General features: G+C 37.6%; 1 protein-coding gene across 3 annotated transcripts; it reads left to right on the forward strand.

The window, feature by feature from the left end:
• The first annotated feature begins 140 nt into the window (after nucleotides 1-140).
• On the forward strand, nucleotides 141-19,817 carry LOC112055380 (calnexin). Of its 3 annotated transcripts, none has more exons than XM_052881946.1 (13): nucleotides 146-350; nucleotides 587-691; nucleotides 2,324-2,491; nucleotides 3,008-3,157; nucleotides 5,911-6,119; nucleotides 6,556-6,763; nucleotides 7,180-7,300; nucleotides 8,255-8,397; nucleotides 9,633-9,749; nucleotides 10,094-10,234; nucleotides 12,817-12,942; nucleotides 13,515-13,691; nucleotides 15,306-19,817. In XM_052881946.1, the coding sequence occupies exons 2-13, from the start codon at nucleotides 587-589 to the stop codon at nucleotides 15,372-15,374; spliced, it is 1,734 nt and encodes a 577-aa protein (XP_052737906.1). In that variant the 5' UTR covers nucleotides 146-350; the 3' UTR covers nucleotides 15,375-19,817. The 3 variants fall into 3 exon arrangements, with proteins under 3 accessions (XP_052737908.1, XP_052737906.1, XP_052737907.1); XM_052881947.1 differs by having other exon boundaries at nucleotides 337-478; XM_052881948.1 differs by lacking the exons at nucleotides 12,817-12,942; nucleotides 13,515-13,691; nucleotides 15,306-19,817 and adding an exon at nucleotides 10,722-12,055 and having other exon boundaries at nucleotides 141-350.
• The last annotated feature ends 1,279 nt before the right edge of the window (nucleotides 19,818-21,096 follow it).

Consider the following 21,096-nt stretch of genomic DNA (forward strand, 5'->3'; position numbering starts at 1 on the left):
GGCTGACAACTGTTTGCTAGTGATTGGTGAGCTTTAGAGAACTGTGACACAATTCCAACCAATCTCGTTTGAACACAGTTAAAAAATGCTCAGAAAATAATGATCTTTCAAAGTGAGAAAATCCTGTCAAATTCTGTTTGTCCATGGAAAGAGAGAGAATTTATCAATTCATTGAGGTCCTAAGCAAATTAAAACGATATGTTCCTTGATTAAAACTGACTACGGTCTTAATTTACGTTTAGGGTTTAATGTGCATTTAATTCTAATTAGAAGATAAATATTTAAGTGAAGCTCTTTTAGGTCTACTGAGTGAAATATAATTCATGAATTAGTGCGGACTTGAAATCAAGGTACGGAACGAAATGCCGACAAATCGAATGGTATTTTAACTAAAGCTTCTCGCAGAATTGGTTGTGTTTTATTTATTTTCATTGAGGATATCCGTTATCCGTTCATCATAGTCGTAAAGCTGTACACAGTACGTTAAACTTTCATTTTTAATTTAATTAAGATCCGATTTACTTTTATGGCGTGGGTTTTCGATCTCTATGTTTACGATCAGATTTTTATATGTAAATAATTTCAGATGGCTGCTTACCGGCACGTGTTGGTTAGTATGGCTTTAGTGCTATTGGTGTCTTCGTACATCACCGTTAAGGGCGAAGACTCTGAAGATGGGGTAACCGTTGAGGTTAGTTTACACTTAAGTTCTTTATACGTGACCTATTTCGGGATTACTTTTTTACACCAAACAAATTTTTTCATAGTAAGTATAATAATAACTCCTGGAGGGACTCTACATAAAACTAAAATGTAGCTTGACACTCATAAATAATGTGGCTTTCTGTAAAAGAACCAGACTTTTCAAAATTGGTTTAGTAGATTACCCACTACAACACCACTAACTTTACTTCTTTTTAATATTAGTATAAATAATCAAAGCAATCAAGTTGTAAATTGCACCGCATAATATATAATAGACATCCAATCCATGAGTGATTTCTAAACAAATTAGATATAGTTACAAAATCAGAATATTAACAATAAAATAAAATTATTAGCTACAGTGACATTTAGTTTCATTCATGATCCAATTGGAATTCTTTCTTGTAGGAAATACATTATAGTAGTTCCTTTTTCATTAATGCAGTGGCACCTTTCCCTGAGCATTAGATAGTAAAATTCCGTCTCAGATTTATATTTATAGGCTGAGTTTGTTGAGCACTCTTCTCGGACCAAGACCACATAGTTTACAAGCACTTTTTAAAATGTCAGGTAATGTTGTTAGATAATAGTCATAAACAGTCAAAAACTTAAAATCAAAGTTACAAGGGTTTCAAACGAGCCTTGGTCTGAGAAGAGCCAGGGTTTTTTTTCTATTTTGGAAATAAATTTACCATAGGACAGGACCCTAAAATCAAGCCAGTTTCATATACAATAAAATTCAGTTAATCTTGTTGAATTGATATAAAATTGTAACCTTATTTTGCTTATCTAAGTGTCACAATCAGATAACAAAGTTTATGATGGTCTTGATAATAATCTGTCATTTATTAATGTAATACTTTCATGTCTGACATGAGCATATTGTTTTAGAAGTTATTGATAGTAACTTCAGGCTTACTGGAATTACCTTATAACCTTAAACTGTGGATATATGTTGCAGCCATCTCGCAAGCTAAATGGACACCCGGAGCTTCATTAAATGTGGCTTCCAATGAAATGACTAGGCCAATAGTTAATTTCCATTTAACTGGCTAATTTAACTAGATGGCTGTGACATGTACTTATATTATATAGCCAAGCAACTTGCTTTGCACTTGTAGTTATTAGCTCTCATTCTTCAGGGAACTTAAATTATCCTCAAAGTCTCAAGTCACAATTTCTTTAGTCAGTGAAAACTTATGTTCATTTAGAATTGTCATGTGTTGTTTATTACAATATTATAAGAAATAATAATGAAGGTAAATAAAGTTACAAATTTTCAATTAAAGTTATGAAGATTTCAAACACAATGATTCAAGAAGACCCACAACAAACTCAGTCAGCCAACCAAAAATTATTGTAATTACTTTTGAATTTGAAGAGACCAAAATACAGAAGATTTTGTTTGTTGTTGAAAATACAGTTGAAAACATCTGTCTCTCTTTCATTGCATTTAGATGAAAGAGAGAGCAATAATTTAATTCTACAACCACTATTGGTCAACTTATATTACATGTCTTTTTCTCTTTGTGAAATATGTCATTATGCACATCTTTGATTTATGAACCAGTAAAAAGTATCTGTTGTTAGTACTATAGTTAACTATGTCTTGTTACAGACAGTAGAAGAAGAGGAAGAATATGAGAGTCCACAAGCAGATCCTAAGAGAGTGTATCTCAGTGAACATTTTGATGATGAGGCAGCATTCAAGAAAAAGTGGATTAAGTCTGAGGCCAAGAAACAGGGAGTGGATGAAAATATTGCCAAATATGATGGCAAGTGGGAGGTAAATTGTGCAAACATTTTTTGTCAAATAATTAGTTTAATATAATTAATTTAAGAAATCATTATTAATTATTTCCGTGCACTTATACACACAAATAATTATTTTTTAATGGATCTATTGGATTAAAATGTTTTCTATAGATATAACAATTTCCTCTGTGATGCCTGTCTGTCTGTTCATGAAAAACTTGTTTCCAACAAAAGAGTGATTGATGAGGAAGGTTTAGGTATTTAATTTTTCAAGTTTTTGAAATCTGTCATCAAAAAATGACCGGAACTGAAGGCTTAACATGCTCTCTGAGGCATGGGAGTGAAGTAACACGTTGGTGTTACTTCACTCCCATGCCTTCCCCATTTTGGAATACTGAAAACTTCTTGGAAGAAAGAAAAGCTTAAATAGCTCGACCCAGAACTCAAACCTAAGAACTTGTGGTCTGAAGCCACATAAGCTAACCACTGGGAGATCAAAGCAGATGAATATGGGGCGTACATATGATAATAGCGTATTGAATTTCAGATCCAGGCCCCAGCCCGGCGCATCCTCAAGAATGACCTAGGTCTTGTTCTGACGACTGAGGCGAAGCACGCCGCTATCTCTGCCCTGCTGGATCGACCCTTTGAATTCAAGGATAAGCCACTCATAGTGCAGTATGAAGTTACTATGCAGGTATGATATCTATCTATACCAGTGGCGAAGGACGAACTTTTGACGAAAGTAAGCCATCCCAAATAACAGGAAATTCACACCACTTGATTCTCATACATCCATATACATATATTCATTACAATAATTAATATATATGTATGGATTTTTAAAAGGTAACCTGGCAGGAATGGGCCTGTATGGACTCTGCCACTGATCTATACTTATAATCAAATTGTAACAAGTCAATCTCTGTACATGTACATATTTTAAAAATTTTAGTTGTAGAGATATAATGGATACTGAAGCTTAAAATATTTTTTTTTTAGTCTGACTGTAGTTTTTATGACCATGCATCACACTGAAACTACTGAATGTGTTTAAATGAAACGTGGCACGATTTGAGACCTTAATACGTAGAAGGTTATAGGATAATTTTGTCGCGAAAATTAAATTAGAAGGTGGTGAAAGGGGTTAATAGGTATAGAAAGTCCTCCATTTTAAAAGTTTTGTAAAAATTGACACGAGTACTAAAAAATACTTAAAATAAAGTGATTGATGATTTTTCAAAATTCTACCCTAAAGGGTTAAAAAGGGGATGCAGTTTATTTTTTAAATATAAATCGATCATGTTTTGAGTTATAGTTTTGTAATTATTAGTGGACTATTTGTTGTATTTAAATCAACTAAAAGGGCGGGAAATAAGGGTTGAAAGTTCACACCGATTTCCACGGGAAAGGAGTCGCGGGCGTCCGCTAGTTGGCTATAAACAACAGAGTATATAAAGTTAACATTGTATGAAATGTGTTTTTTATAGCTTATATTCATAGCTTTTTAAGTGTTCTGTTCTGCAAATATTATACAACTTAGTAGACATTTGTCCTCATGGATCTAGGTTTTTAGGGTTAACCTCAAAAGTAAAAAATGGAATACTTTAGATCACTTTGTTGATTATAATGTATGTCAATCAAGAAAATTTACCTCGGTACTGCATATACTATGTCTACTTCTTCGAAGCTGTGAAAAATTAGACTTGTATGTTAACGTATAAAAGATACGGCAGTCTACGCCACAAAAAATAGGTTGCCAATGACGATGACACAGCATAACTTTTTAGCTGGTGACGCTTCGGCCGTGGCTAGTTACCACCCTAGCGGCAAAGACGTACCGTCAAGCGATTTAGCGTCCCGGTACGATGTCGTGTAGAAACCGAAAAGGGGTGTGGATTACCATCCTCTCCTCCTAACAAGTTATCACGCTTCCATCTTAGACTGCATCATCACTTACCACCAGGTGTGTTGTAGTCAAGGGCTAACTAGTAAAAAAAAAAAATTAACTACAAACTCCTTTTCACTACAACTTACAATCAGTATGATGCAACAACAGCATACACTTACATACATACACGTAAGGCTAACAGTTCGACCTGAAACTGCAAGCTGATAAACCAATTAGCACCGCTGGCTTTACGACTTTCACTACCGGTGTTACTTGTACTTGTGATTGCATCACTTTTCGAGATATTTCTTTAAAAATTATTTGTACTGTAATCGATGGAATAATATTGTTATAATGCAATTTCACAATTTCGATGGTCAGGCTAGAAGAGGAGTATAGCTTTGACTGACCATGTTGCTTCAATACAGGTTAGTGGGCTTAATGTAATGGGATGTAACACCACCAAGCTACCAACTCCTAGCTCCTTTTGAAGAAACAAGCTCAGTATTACATGGCTTGATTCAGGAACTCGTAATCTCAAGCCAAATACGTTTCGTCATGCCTAACTGAGACAAACTTTATGCAAGACACTGATTAACCTAATATGTGTACTTAGACAATCGCAATTCAATAGTTGTTATACAGAATCTTGTTTTTTTTTTACAAAAGTCAAATCCGCCTTGAATATATTGATAATCTTAACGTGGTAAATCCTTTGCAGAGGTAAACAGTTGACAAAAATATCACAAAGAAATGCTAATACGATATGAGTACAAAACATAATTTTATTGGCTCACGTCCAAAATTGCTTTTGGGAGCGTTTTATGGTCTTTGTTGAACGGTTATTAATAGTTATCGCATGTCAGTAAACTGTATCTTACATCTTACGAAGTCAAAGACTCTCCGCTATTTTTAAAGATATCTAATAAATGCAGAGATGAAATTATTCAAAAAATTCTCAGCTATTGAGTTGAGAAGGTACTAGTGGTACACATTACAATCACACCATCTGATATGATGCCCACCTACCCTCATCAAAGCGGGGTGTTTCTAAGTTCCATATCGCCTCGAACTTGGCTTTGTAATGAGCCGTTAAAATCTGCCTTTTAAATATATAAAAGCGAAAGATCACTTATCAAGAAATCTCGATAATCGTTTATGGATGTCCAAGCAACTCGTACGAAACTTTGGAATGCCCTTACGGCGATTATGTTTCCTGACACTTCAAATCCAAAAATTGGTGGAATATTCCTCTAATAAGTCTGCGACTAGTTGACGCCGAGCGGTTCTCCCGCATGATTCTTGTTCCCATAGGAATACGGGGGTAATATATAGCCTTCCTCGATAAATGGGCTATCTAACACTCAAAGAATTTTTCAAATTGGACCAGTAGTTCCTGAGATTAGCGCGTTCAACCAAACAAAAAAACAAAGAAACTCTTCAGCTTTATATAGATAACATGCAATTAAGGGAACACTCACAATATGCATTTTATCTAAATCGAACTGGTGGTGAGTTCACCAGGCTAGCTAGTATCTAATCAATAAACATAAAAACAGGAGGGTCAGAACTGCGGCGGCGCGTACATCAAGCTCCTGTCCGCGGGCGTCAAAACGAAGGCCGACCTGCGCCAGTTCCACGACCAGACGCCCTACAGCATCATGTTCGGGCCCGACAAGTGCGGCAACGACAACAAGCTGCACTTCATCTTCAGACACAAGAACCCCAAGACCGGCGCCATCGAGGAGAAACACGCCAAGAAACCCACGTGAGTGCTTTGTATCTGTACCGACTTGTACCGATGGACAACAAAAAAATTATTTTAACAATGATCCTGAAGCTGCAACAAGCGGCTCCCTGCAACACGTTTAATGTTGTCAGTCCAGCTACAGATCTAGTATGCGACCAAAGACAAAATGTGTATGGATTACTCTTATCTACTTGATGTTTACTGTTTACAAAGGAACTTATTATAAATGAGGATATAAATTGCTTATCATTTGTTCTCAAATTAATGAAAAATTAGGGGGGGGGGGGGTTCCTAGCGATGCCCCACTCCTACGACTTCATACCTGCGCAGTCCTTCCCTCTGCCGCGCGCGCACGACCTCAAACCCGCTCAGGCCTTTCCCCCCCGTCGCCCGCATATCATGGTAGTGTCATCAACGAACTTGTCAAGCTATAATATTACAATTGTGATGTCAGTACGCGTCTCGACGACATCTACAAAGACAAGGAGCCGCACCTGTACACGCTGGTGGTGCGGCCCGACAACACCTTCACCATCCTCATAGACAACAAGGAGGCCAACGCCGGCTCGCTGCTGGAGGACTTCACGCCGCCCGTCAACCCGCCGCAGGAGATCGAGGACCCCGACGACAAAAAGCCCAGCGACTGGGACGAAAGGGAAAAGGTACCATCACCAATTGATTTTTTTTGTCTGGTAAAATCCTCATGAATACCACCTCCCCAAAAGTGAGGAGGGTTTGTCTGGTGGCATCAAAGCGAAGCATCCATGACACAAAAAGCCCAATGACCACCTCTGTAAGATGCCTTTTGCTCGGCCAATCACTTTAGTCATGACCAACCTGTATTCAGCAACTAAGAAAAATCATACTTTATCTCATCTGTATATGGATGATCTGGCCCAACTCAAACTTGTCCGGCTTTTCTTTTTCATGATAAATTCCTCGTTTTCTTTTTTGTGAGTCCTTATAAACACCTCGCCACGGAATGCTGAGGTGGTATTGATATTGGTGATTTCATTAAACAAGTGAACTTCGTTGGTTGCTTGGTTGGTTGGTTATTATTTACATGTTCTTATTTCAGATTGTTGACCCCACCGCAACAAAGCCCGAGGACTGGGACGAGGACGCCCCCGCTCAGATCTTCGACCAAAACGCGGTCAAACCCGACGGCTGGCTCGACGATGAGCCAGAGATGATACCGGGTAAGTCTTCAACTCTTGATATCTACAGACAGTTGAGTAAAAATCTAATCGCGGAACGAAGAACTTATGTAAATAAGTTTTTTTATTTAACTACCTTATTTGTTTACTAAATTCGGCCAAAAAAAACTAACCAAAAAAAACTAATCATAAAAACTAATCTCGGTGGCACACTAATACACACATACGTAAGTGATTATTGCACATCATTGCCAATGTTCATTGAAATAAATATTTATTTTTGAAGTGAAGGTAAAGGTGCTTCGTAACGTGACAGACAGCCATCAATCAATCAAAATTTTTCATCAATGGCGTATGGAGTTGTATGAGCGATTTCACATATGGTACAGTACTCAGTATACAGTTAAAAAAATTAGTCCGGTAAATTATGACATTCCGTTTTACGGAACGAAACGGTATACATATCCATCATGTTTCCGTACAATTTTACCGGACGGACACGACAACGTCGATCCTGGTAGAATAGCAGTAGTATACGGCGAATTTGCTGACTGACGGATATGTTAAACGTCATATGGTGGCTATGTGTGAAGCATAGTTTTTTGTCATTTACACGCTCACGCCACGCTCTTTAACGCGGTACTGCACCTCTCTGTCTGGCTTTCCTTTCTCTCACGCATTGAAAATTATCACTTCTGTCAAGCGTCCCAAGATGTACGTGTTTTTTTTTTTTTTTTTTGATTAAAAAATAATTTTGACTAATTTTGACCGTCGTGTGACTTCTAGTCTTTTTGTGTTGTTTGTCGGCAAGCTTAGTAGTTTAAACCATCTCTTCAACGACATCTTCCTTCTGGGCCGTTTCCGCCATGTGATCCGGTATTTTATGTGTGTCCTTCGGTGTAGGTCCCTATTAGGTTCACTCCATCCAGCCGAGCTCGCTCCAGAACCTTGTCCGGTCGTTACAGACTTCTCTTACAAGTCTCTATCTCCTTCCAGACCCCGAAGCGAAGAAGCCCGAGGACTGGGACGAGGAGATGGACGGCGAGTGGGAGGCGCCGCTGGTGGACAACCCGCTGTGCAGCGCCGCGCCGGGCTGCGGCGAGTGGAAGCCGCCCACCATACCCAACCCCAACTACAAGGTGAGTCTTCGCCGTACAATTGATGTACGTACGGGTAGGGTAGGGTTAGGGTAGGGGTAGGGTAGAAGTAAGGTAGGGGTAGGGTAGGGGTAGAGCAGGATAGGGTATGGATAGATTACGGGTAGGGTTAGGGTAGGGGTAAGGTGAGGGGAGGGTAGGTTTAGCGTTAACGGTAGGGCAGGAGTACAGTAGGGGTAGGGTAGGGTAGGGTTGGGTAGGTTTACGAGCAGGGTAAGGTAGAGGTAGTTAAGTTTACATCAATTTTTACGCGGACGAAGTCGCGGGCGTCCGCTAGTAATAGTCTTATAGCGAAAAGCTTCGACCAACACCTTATGAAGCTTTCGCTTATTTGTTGGATCAAGAGTCGGATACAGAAGGCAGTGATTCTTGAGACGGCGCGTATTGTGAGGAGGTTCCTCACTCTGGAGCCCTGACCATCGGTTGCTTGGGCACTCAAATGTCCCGCAGCGGGAGGGTTGATTTTTTTTAAATGAGAGTAATATAATAAATATACTTAAACAATACTTTTAGCACAATGTTCAAAAGTGGATTACAAAAATCTGAACGTCGTACAAAGGTTATGATGAACAATATTTGTCAAGACAACTTAATTAACAAATCGAACTGTAACCAAAATAAGACCCCAGAATAGAAGAGAATGACCTTGAGTGGAGTCAAGCACTTGTGAACAGTTTACATATAGTCGACTAACACTCCTTTTTCACTCAAGTCACTCTCCCCGCCTATCCCAAGTAACCCATAAAGAATTAACACAACAATAAATGTGGACGACTCGAACGCGACAAGCATACTGAAGCCGACTGTACGACGAGCGCCATATAATACAAGTCGGTCCCGCCAACCGACCGCTACCGCTCTCGAACTCCCTACTCTTTACGGAAACAAGTCGCTCCACCTAGCGTCGACACGAGCCGACACGAGATCGAGCGACGTCATATCCGTCTCAGACTACTATTTCCTACAATACATTTAAAAAGCATTCTTTATTTAACATAACTAACAATACTTTTTTAGCCATTTATAAGACCTATGTGTGACCCTTGTTAATTCATGAATGAACATTTTTTACATTTGTTTTTAGCCATTTATAAGACCTATGTGTGACCCTTGTTAATTCATGAATGAACATTTTTTACATTTGTTTTTAGCCATTTATAAGACCTATGTGTGACCCTTGTTAATTCATGAATGAACATTTTTTACATTTGTTTCAGGGTGTGTGGCGCGCGCCTCTCATCCCCAACCCCAACTATAAGGGCAAGTGGACCCCGCGCCTCATCCCTAACCCGCAGTACTTCAACGACGAGCACCCCTTCCGCATGACGCCTATCGTGAGTACACCAGCGCCCGAATTCATAAAACTGTACCAACACTATGAACTGTTAAGTATGCACATGCTAAATATCGTTTCGTTGTGTGCTCACATGAGAAATTTTTGGAGCAATTAGTTGTTGCTCAGCAAGGTGTATAAATTCATATTTTTATAAAACATTATTAAAACTCCCGAGTTTTAACATAGACAAGTCTTCAGATGTAACATTTCACACACACACAAAACCAGGCAAGTCTTCAGATGTAACATTTCACACACACACAACACCAGGCAAGTCTTCAGATGTAACATTTCACACACACACAACAATAGGCAAGTCATCAGATGTAACGTTTACTGCAGGCAGCGGTCGGGTTCGAGCTGTGGTCGATGTCGCCGCAGCTGCTGTTCGACAACCTGATCGTGACGGACGAGCCGGCCGTGGCGGCGCACTGGGCGCAGCAGAGCTACGCGCTCAAGCGGGCCAAGATCGACAGCGATGCGGTAATATGCACACTTATTTATTAGCTTCACTTGTAACTATGTATGTAAGATAATCTTGGAATCTCAATTTGACCCACTGCCCGGTCTTCGATTAGGATGAAATTTTGCACACACTTTGAGACACAGTCATAAATAACTTTAACGTGACACAGCACTTTGTATACAAATATAATTTAATATAAATACTTAAAACATATCAATTATAAGGGCAAAATTAACCCTGTATAAATAAACTAGCGGACTCTCACAACTTCGTCCGCAAGGAACAAGGAATTTAGTTTTTCACAAATCCTTCGGGTACCATGGATTTTTCCGGGAGGAAAAGCCCATATGTTAATCCAGAGTAAAATCTATTTCCATTCCAAATTTCAGTCAAATCGGTTCAGTAGTTGCGGCGTTAATGAGTAACGAACGTCCATACAAACTGTCGCGTTTATAATATTAGTAGGATACTCTTAATGCATGTTATGACACACGTACATTGTAGTTAACGTGGTGGGGCCGAGTTCTATCGGCTACGGGCTACCGGCCGGGCTGGTGGGCGCTGTACGCACTGTACTGCTCTGTGCCCGTCGCCGCGTACGTCGCGTACCTGCTGAAGCGGGCTAAAGAGGTCGCGTGGTGGGCGCGTGCGCTAGCGTGTGTGTACATAGAAACGCTAGACCAAGAGAGACATACCTTTTGTCTATAAAAGTGCCAATTTTAATAAAGCCAAACTCTGTGTGGAATGTTTATCTGTGTAAAACCGTGAGGTAGACTAATTTTTTTTTTTAAATGTTATTAAAAAGGTTTTTAAAATATTATCTACGCTTTAAATATTTTAGATTTAGAATATGAATTACTGTTACAAATATGACGGAGAAATGTAGTAAATTTCTACTTCTGAGTATTATCGGAGAAAGACTAATCGGGATATCGTATTCTACAAACTGATATACTGAAAGAAAGAAAGAAAAATATTTTTATTTCATTAAAAACTTAAAACTAAGCTTTTATATCATACTAGCGGACGCCCGCGACTTCGTCCGCGTGAAAGTCGTTGTAAACTTTCAACTACCCCTATCCTACCACTACCCTACCCCTACCCTACCCTACCCCTGCCCTACCTCTACCCTACCCCTACCCTACACTACTCCTACCCTACCCCAACCCTACCCTACCCCTACCCTACTCATTAAGGCTGCACTTCTTTATTTATTCCCCCCCCCCCCCCCCGCGAGTCGCGTCGAGCCCGGCAACCTTTACACAAAAATAATCCATATAGCATGAATTAGTATTCACGCGCGATGGTTTAGCGTATTTCTTATATAACTTTGGTGTTTCTTTACCGATTTTTATGATTCTTTTTTTATTGAATAGGTAATAATGTTAATTTTTTTAGTTAGGGATGAGTGATGAGTGTTATAAACATAAGAGTAGACAAATATAATTAGAAAGCTCCGAACTGCTAAGCTATCGGGAGTTACACGTGTTATTGTGAGTCAACCATAAAAGATAGACATATATATGCTGTTGTGTTTTTATAGATAATTTTAAGGAGAACATTTCCGTCATACATGATTTCTATGTAGCTTTAACCATTAAGGCTGTGCATGCGACGGAAGCTTAAAAAATTGAGTAACTTCTCCCGTTTTCTCAACATTTCTCTTCACTGCTCTGCTCCTATTGATTGTAGCGTAATGAAAAGTATACTATAACCTGCCCAGGAGTATGTAGAATAATTGTACCAAGTTTCGTTAAAATCCGTCCAGTAGTTTTTGTTTCTATAAAGAACATACAGACAGACAGACAGACAGACAGACAGACAGACAGACAGACAGACAGACAGACAGACAAAAATTTTACTGATTGCATTTTTGGCATCAGTATCGATCACTTATCACCCCCTGATAGTTATTTTGGAAATATATTTCATGTACAGAATTGACCTCTCTACAGATTTATTATAAGTATAGATAATAAAAAGAAAAGCGCACTGCGCATTTATATCGTGGTATGTCTAAACGTATGTCGGAACCATCACTTGACTTACTTCTACAGGTCTACCTTCTAATTACAATATTGAATTGGATACCGCTGATGCTATCAGATGGAAACCAGGATAAACTATCGTATGGTAGGGAGTCCAGCACAAGCGGATCTCGGACTTGCGAGCGATGGCACAGGGCTAAGGGATCTTATTTGTTGATAAACATTCCACATTGAGTTAGGCTTTAGTAAGTAGTTGGTAATACTATTCAACAGAGGTTCTGGGTATTGTTTACAGCTGGGGTAAATTTAGGATTTTGTAATTGAGAATCCTAAATTAACCCCAGCAGAAAACAACAGCTGCCGATAGGGTGCCGACCAGACCTGAGCATTTACGCGTAGAAAATAATATTTTCTAAAAGCTCAGGTCTGGTCTGATCGGCACCCTATCGACAAAGGCGTGCTGCTAAGCGATTCAGTATGATACCGCGGGAAAGTTTTTAGTAGAATAGTACCTTTTCAATTTAATTTAAATAAAAAATTTTAGCTATATTGTGTGGTAGTGTAGTTAGTATAAGTAAGCTAGAAGCAGTAGTAGAGCTAGCGTGTGGCAGGAGTCGGCGGGCGAGCGGCTGCTGAAGTACGCGGGCGAGAATCCCTGGGTGTACGCCGTGGTCATCATCGTGTCCTTCGTGGTCGTGGGCTTCGTCGCCTACATGTGCTGCGGGCCTAAGACTGTGGTGAGTGTTGTCTCTTCTATACATATTATAAAATGACGAGCTTTTAGAGTGCGCGCACTATAAGGTTTGCGCGTGGCCATAACCGAAACTAATCAAATTCCGCCATCTTGGTGTCTATCTCTCTATCTATTTGTAGGCGGGGAAAAGAGACCATTGAAGATGGCAACATCAAGTGCGCCGACAGTCGTGCGCAGACTTATCTTGCGAGCACTCTACTATAATTTGCGGGTCACATGTCGATTTGTACCTTCCCCCGGTGCTTGCCTTAGCGAATTTTTTTAAAACCTATAGAAAAAGGCTCATTGGTTGAGCCAATATGTCTACAGAAACATTAAGATGGTAATAGACTGAAACAATATAGCCTGAAATCCAAAACTCCCAAAATAATTTTATTCTGTGTTTGAAAAGTACAAGATTAGTTAAATATCATTTTGAAATATTATACATTTAGATCTCCCTTCAATTGGATAGTATAAAAAATTTAAGTTCTCACGAGCCTAAGAAATTGAATGTTATTTATCCATCACTGCATCCACTTCGTATACTGAACGAAATATTTTTGTGCAATTTAGGACCCTGACGCTGAAGTCAAGAAGACTGACGCGTTAGTGGAAGACGACCCGCACCAGTCGGAGGGAGAGGAGCAAGAGAAGGAGGCAGATGGAGACGAGGGGGAGGAGGTGGAGGTGCCGACGAAACCCAGCAAGGCAGACCTCGAGGGGCCTGCCCCTCCCCTGGATGTTGATAGTGTGAGTGTATTTGTATCAAGGTTTTAAGATTCCGTACCCAAAGGGTCAAACGGGACCTATTGCTAAGACTGTATGTTCGTCAGTCTGTCACCAAGCTGTATCTCGTGAACCGTGATAGTTAGACAGTTGAAATGTTCACAGATTTGTATTTTTGTTACACTGCCGTCCAGTGTTCATTAGCCTGAGGTGTAAGTATTAAGCCTCGTAGCCTGTACTAGGGAATATGCATGTGTCGGAAAAACCGGGTGACATCAGGGTCAAAAATAGTCAATTGGGGTATGTCTGGACTATAAGCTATTGCTACAAGCCTTGGTTTTCTATGTGAGCACAAATTTTTTATCCCACTTCTGATGCCGGAAAAACGGGTTGACAACAGCAGTGGATTTAAAAAGCAAAACACGATTGTTGAACAGCGAAACTAATGAAATGACCTATCCGGTCTAACAATTCCCACTAAGAATGTTATCAATAAACCCTTGAGTGGCAGAGAACCTTGAGGGAAGTCCCGGACTTGTGGTCGTTGTATGTAGGGTTAACCCTACATACAACGACCACAAGACCACAACGTCTTTTAAAACTAGTTAACACTCCCGTTCTCCACTCAAGTCTTTCGCCCCGCCTATTTAAGAATGAGCTAGCCGCCTACTCGTATATGTATAAACAGCACTCGATCTCTTACTACTCCCCACCTAACTCACGAAACACTTCGGACTATCCCGGCACACGCATGAAACAAAAATGTTCTGATATAATTTAAGCATTTCACCGCCATTTCAGCTCGCTATACGAAAGAGGATTATGGCGTCCATGTCTAAAGACACTTTTCTACCGGAACAGCAATGCTGTGTGTCGGCAAAACCAAGCATGGCGGTATTACCTCCCCTGAATGAGAGACAAAAGGTTCACAGATATATGTGTCTATGTTAAAATAAATAAATAAAATAAGACTTTATTTACTTTTGGTTGGTTACATTTACATCTATCCATGTACATAATTCGTAGTTAATTAGCATCTAGTGATTGAACATAGGCCTCCCCTATAAATCTCCACTATTCTCTATCCCTTGTCATGCCAAATCAAATAAACATCGGCAGGATTATTGTATATGTCGGTGTACCATTCAAATAATCAGTGTTCATCATATTTTCATTTTTGCAACCAACTAACTTTGTTTTTTTAATGAAATTACACAATTATCCTCATTTTACGTAAAGTTACATTTGTATAGTAGTGGTCATTGCAAGTGGTAACGTTATTTTAGCTATAAACTGGTATTTACGTAATTTCGTTGAATTAATATTCATGTTAGATGATCGTTTAAACAAACAGTCACTATCATTGGATGTAGAATTGCGTAGTAATAGATGACCATAAAAACGAAAATACGATTGAATAATGATGAAAACCACCAGAAAGCACCAGATGACATTTGTTACTAGAATCCCAATTTTGTATATGTCAATTACAATATGTCTAAAATAGTGAATTAGCCTGTAGGAGCGGCCTTGAAATCATCCCCCCCCCCCAACGTTTCACGTGCCTTCCTACATTTTTTTGTCATTCTACAGATACCATTCTGAAATCCTTTATATAAATTATCTTTTAATTTGCAGACGACTCCACTTGTAGACACAGAGGGCGCCGGCGACGGTCAGAGGAAACGGAAGCCGCGTAAGGAGTAAAAGAAGAGATACGTATTGGTCAAAGATCCGGCATTAGAAATATATACTTTCATCTGTTATTTATTATTGATAAGAAATAAGTGATGGGTAATAGTCTCGGAGACATATTGCAAACAGGTTGCCTAGTTAAATTGCGGCCAGATACATTTTTTATACAAAATATAGAAAACCATACACTAGATCAAAGTCAACATAATGCAGTTAAATTAGACGACAAAATAACTGATATTTATATAACGCTGACGCCGCGCGTTTTTACACGCGTGGTTCACGTTCCCGTAGGAATACGGGAGTAATATAGCCTATATCCTTCCTCGATAAACGGGCTATCTAACACTGAAAGAATTTTTCAAATCGGACCAGAGCTGATATTAGCGCGTTCAATCAAACAAACAAACTAACTCTTCAGCTTTATAATATTAGTATAGATTAATTAAGTCTTTTTATCTGGCAATCCCACAGTTGCAAAAGCAGGCAACCTTTTATTATAGAACTCAAAAGTGATTATAAATATAAGAAAACTAATGTCGGACAAAGGTTATGATTCACAACACTTGTCAGAACAACTTAATTAACAAATCAAACTGTAACCAAAATAAGGCCCTAGAATGGCAGAGAATGACCTTGAGTGGAGTCACGTACTTGTGAACGATGTGTGTAGGGTTAAAGGATCCTTTGACAGTATACAAACACCCCCTTTTTCCACTCAAGTCAGTCTTCCCGCCTATCCCAAGTAACCCATAAAGAATTACACAACATGAGACTTGGACGGCTCGAACGCCACGAGCACACTGAAGCCAACACGAGATCGAGCGACGTCATATCCGTCATAGACTACTATTTCCAACACTAAACGGCGATAACACTTTCCATTTTCAATTCTGTTGGGTACATTATTTTATTTAGTGTACGATTTTTATTAAATGAGCAAACAGGGAAGTAAATTACATGAATTTTATTACACCGGGCGTAATTTTACTAGGCAACCTATTTGTAATGTGTCAATGTGAGGGTATATATTTGTTATGACGGCTCTTGTACTATATTGTATTTGTTTGCGTTTAGCTGCTAGAGCGCGAGGGCGTGTGTGTGGTGACGGATAGAACAATCTTCTCATTTATTTTATATTGCATTGTATAATTATCTTCTTAATTATAATAGGAGTCTAATAGGACTGTGTGATGTACATCAAAAGGGCGATACTTTGCAGGTCATTATGAAAAGTAATTAATTGATTTATTTTACTATTTTTCATCATTCAGACCCGATCAAAAAAGCCTCTATTTCTTTATGAATGTGCTGTAATTATAATAGTATATAGTCTTAGTAGCTTTGTCGTTGGATTCGTCGGGATTTTTGCTGAGAATACTAAAATAAATCAATTTTATTTATTATTTTTTTTGAAAACTGACTAACTGAAAAAGAAGATAAAACCATAACAACATGCTATTTCAATAAAATCTTGAAATTTTACTCCCTAATGAAATTTTCGGAGTGTACAAAAAATAAAATCGACCTAATGCTTCACTAAATAAAGTCGAAAATAGTAAGTAAAGATATCATTTTAAAATAAGTATTAATGTTATCGAAGTTTATATTATTACAAGTATTCCACTAGCGTGCAGACGACTTTAAGCTTTCGAACAAGAGTAATTAGGTTCATTTTACAGTTTTCAACACAGTCCTATGTATAGAGATACGTCTTATTGCGTTATATTATGAAATATAGTAGTTTTAGCGAAGATTTTGTATGGACGCATTAGCTTTAGCGAATTATTTTAATATTAATGTCGTGGTTAATGAAGAAAAGGTGGTCTTAGGTTTTTACACGATTTCTTATAAAAACCTAAGACTATAAGATCATTGTATGATTAAAAGGTTATTGTAAGATTTGAAGTACGTCACTGGAGTTAAATGTAAATTTTTACAGTACTTGGAGGAATTAATAATTAAACTTGAATCGTTAATCAGAGTCAAATCAATAGAGAAAATTTTAAACATTATGTTTGTAAAAAAATTTAGTATAAATTTTCGAAGTCTGGTCCCCAGTGAAATAATTTTTTCTCAGTAAAAATTCGATTTTGCATAATTTAGTTGTATTAGATAATATGACTGAACAATCACATTTGTTGTTTATTTGTCCAGAAGAAAAAAGCTTGAATGTTTATTTATGTTGTATAAAACGAAATTTTTAGCACTTGTTACTTCCCATCCCATCCCCCATATCTTCTAATTTATTTATAGTCCTGTAATGGTATGTGACCACTGATCCGCTTCATACGAATCGCATCGAACGAATAATACGATTTATGCATCCGATACGTACGATACGGATAAGTGGACGCCTACGTTGAGAACTCCACATTTTTGACAGATTTACATGAACTCCAGCGATTTACGTTTGTATTTTGGTAGAAGTTCGTCTCCTTTTATTAGATTTATTATATTAAAACATTGTTTTTGGCATTTCTAGTAAATTATTATCATTTAATGAAATATATAAGTTCAATAAATAATATTTTTTTTGATGAATTTCCACGGCATTGCTTTGTTAATAATAATTGATGATAATAAACTGAATATGTATTCATGCAGACTTCCCTTATTACTATATTCACCAAAGAAACTTCGAGAAGTCACTCATAGCTTCGAACAAAACGTTCGGTCATTTATTCATTTGTTTTTTTATTTTTTAAGGAAGACTTATTGAATTATTATTATAATTATAATTTATTGTAATTAATTGAATATTGTCGTGGTTGTAAGATATTTCTTTTCATTATTTTGTTTTTTTTTTGTTTCTCGTACATTTTATGTGTTATTTTATATTAAGGCGAGCGCACATCGCGATGGGTGGTAACGCAACGCATCGGTACATTATATTATTAAAATAAGCCTTTTAACTTCTGAAAATTAGTTTCTAATAATATAATATTTGCGTCTAGTTTTCATAATAGTGATAAAATAATGTACAAAGCAACTTTTGAGTTTTTTCTCAGCAGATTTAGCTGTTCTAACCAGTCATAAAATCTCGTTACAAACTTACAAGTTTTTAAATTAAATGATATAAATGAATTATGAAAAACATTTTATTGTTTGTTAGCGTTGCGACCCGTTGCGTCGTAATGCGCGCGAGCCTTTAGTTTAGGACAATGTGTGGAACATATAGTTAATAATATATAAATAAATATAAAGGATGATGTATGTAGTTATTTTTCTTTTGTGTTCAATAATATATAAATATATACCGACTTTATAATATTAATAATTATTATCATTGCTTCTCCAGGAAATCCTTCCATTAGCACAGACAACACTTTGTAGCATGGTCCCAGGTTCAAATGTGATCAATTTGTGAGTTAATGTTTTTTTAATTCGTCGCAAGTCTGTTGAACTAGGCTTTGAAGTTTTAAACTTTAACCGGTTGGTTCACATTACATTAGGAAGGCTATTCTGTAACAGTGTTTAAAAAAAATCGCAAGTGCTAGTTACGCAATCGCTCTATCTATATTTCTCTTTCTATACTATCGTAATGAACAGAGAGAGATAGAGGGAAAATCGAAACTAGCACTTGCGAATACAAAATATCGTTACAGAATGGGTCTACAGATCAGTGGCGTGCACAGGGTTCGAGGGTAAGCACTAAGCAGGGCAAAATGTTTTAAAATCCTATTTCAATACGGGTACAATATTTCCAATGTAAGCATTGCCTATTCGCATATATTGAGTGCACGTCATTGATATGACGTATAAATGACGTATAAAAAACCTACTCCAATAGCTCTCACAAGCAATGTTTTTACATTACATTTGAAAATTAAAACATTGGGCTGATAGTATTTTTATGCACATATGAGGTGCACGTCACTGTCAAAGGTATCATACCAAACGAACTGTCACTTGTCTGTTAAAGAAATAGTATTTGTACCCCTGTTCCAATCAAAAACCAGTAACTTGAGCATTTACAAGCTTACATTTAAGTACATATTCCATATAGGTTTGGTAAATGGACAATTGATGATAAACATTGTAATACATATTTGATACGAATATCTTATTTAGGTTTGCCACCTTATGCAGTGTTTATGAAAATACACCAACAGTAGGTGGTTTTAATGATTTTCATTCATTTATATATTTCCTTTTAAAATACACTATAGATAATATTGAAGTGTATCGTTTATTTTACAACTAAGTTCGTATAAAAAATATATTGTAATAATTTACATAATACGCAGGTTTTACTATTCTTTACTAGACTAACAGTCTGTCTAGAAGTAATATAAAGTTTTTCTTTATATTTTATGGGTGGCAATACTGTAGTATTTATGTTCGTATGTTTATTATAATTCACATGTCTGTGTTTGTGTTGTTTAGCAACTCGTGTGAAGGGTACAAGCAATTGACTGTAATTTACAATAATAATAAAATAAATATTTCCTATACGAATATTTTATTTTTTTGTGATTCTCTTTTTATTTTTTACCATTGATTTAATATATACTGGACTATAAAGTCTGGTGCATATTTGGCAAGATGCAGTGTTATTTAAAAAAAAAATTAACATGGCGTCTACATGAACTCGGTTATACGTAGTCGTCCACAGATCCGCATCGCATCAAACGGATTTTAGTATTCTTTGTATAGAAAGTCATACAAGTGCGTCCACTAATCTACATTGAACGGATTTTATCTACCGTACGTATATTTAAAAGTCCATCTAATGCGATGCGTCCGATACGTACGATGTGGATATGTGGACGCTGACCATTAGTCGACGTTCAATTGGTGCAGTGGTCACCACATCCAAGGCTGTGAGTTCGATTCTCACAAGTGGATAAATGTATGTGATTAATATGGGTTGTTTTCCACTGCCAGTTATTCATTATGTATAATTTTTTATGGTATGTGTATTCATTATTTTTAAATGTTAGCTTTCTGTATTATCCGTTGAAAATAAAAAATATTTCGATACGTTAATTAATTTCCGAGTTATAGAATTTTAAAGTGAGTCCGCGGCGATCAGCCCGCGTTTAACGCCGTGACGTCATCCCGACATTTGCTCAGCCGGTATAGGCAATTTCGTACTTCTGCCTTACTGACGAACTAATGGTTAGAATTGAAATTCTTATTGTGTTGAAAAAAGCCCACTTTTCGAGGAGGGCTATAAACTACATAACATCACGCTACAACCAATAGGAGCAAAGCACCAATCAAAAATGTGTGTTTATTTGGTAGCTAAATTTTATTCTTTCTCGGTAGATAAAGTTCTAACTTAGAAATAAATTAAACAAGCATACAGATAAATAACTGTAACTTGCATAATATAAGAACTCTGAAGTTATGACATTACCTAGTCTAAAAACCACATTTTTTAAAAAATTGAGAACCATCTTGACTTAATATACTTAATGTAAATAGTTTTAAGGGCCCGCCTAAGCTTTCAGTGTATACTTACTAAATTTCCAAAACCGGAAACGGTATAGCGTAGAAAGAAGCATTGAGGCCTATATGTAGATGTGAAGAGAAGTCCTGTGAGGTCCTGGGTTCGAGTCCTGAGTCGGGCTGTAAGCTTTTCTCTAAGCACATCACATCCACGTGAGAAAGCACGCGTTTGGCCTTCGGTCCCTGTGTGCCGATCGTTACAGAGTAAAACCACGCACCAGCCCGCATCGGGACAGCTTCGTGGATCTAAGCTCTAAATTCCCTTTCCTATAAGAGG

Source organism: Bicyclus anynana, chromosome 6 (genome assembly GCF_947172395.1).
Source record: "Bicyclus anynana chromosome 6, ilBicAnyn1.1, whole genome shotgun sequence".
Lineage (NCBI taxonomy): Eukaryota > Metazoa > Arthropoda > Insecta > Lepidoptera > Nymphalidae > Bicyclus > Bicyclus anynana.

What these genes read in the sequence shown, in the direction of transcription:
- LOC112055380 (XM_052881946.1), top strand. Translation starts at nt 587, where the DNA reads ATGGCTGCTTACCGGCACGTGTTGGTTAGTATGGCTTTAGTGCTATTG. An exon ending in TGAGCCAGAGATGATACCGG is followed by an intron (nt 7,301 to 8,254) that starts GTAAGTCTTCAA and finishes ATCTCCTTCCAG; the next exon opens with ACCCCGAAGCGAAGAAGCCC. An exon ending in CCAAGATCGACAGCGATGCG is followed by an intron (nt 10,235 to 12,816) that starts GTAATATGCACA and finishes AGCGTGTGGCAG; the next exon opens with GAGTCGGCGGGCGAGCGGCT.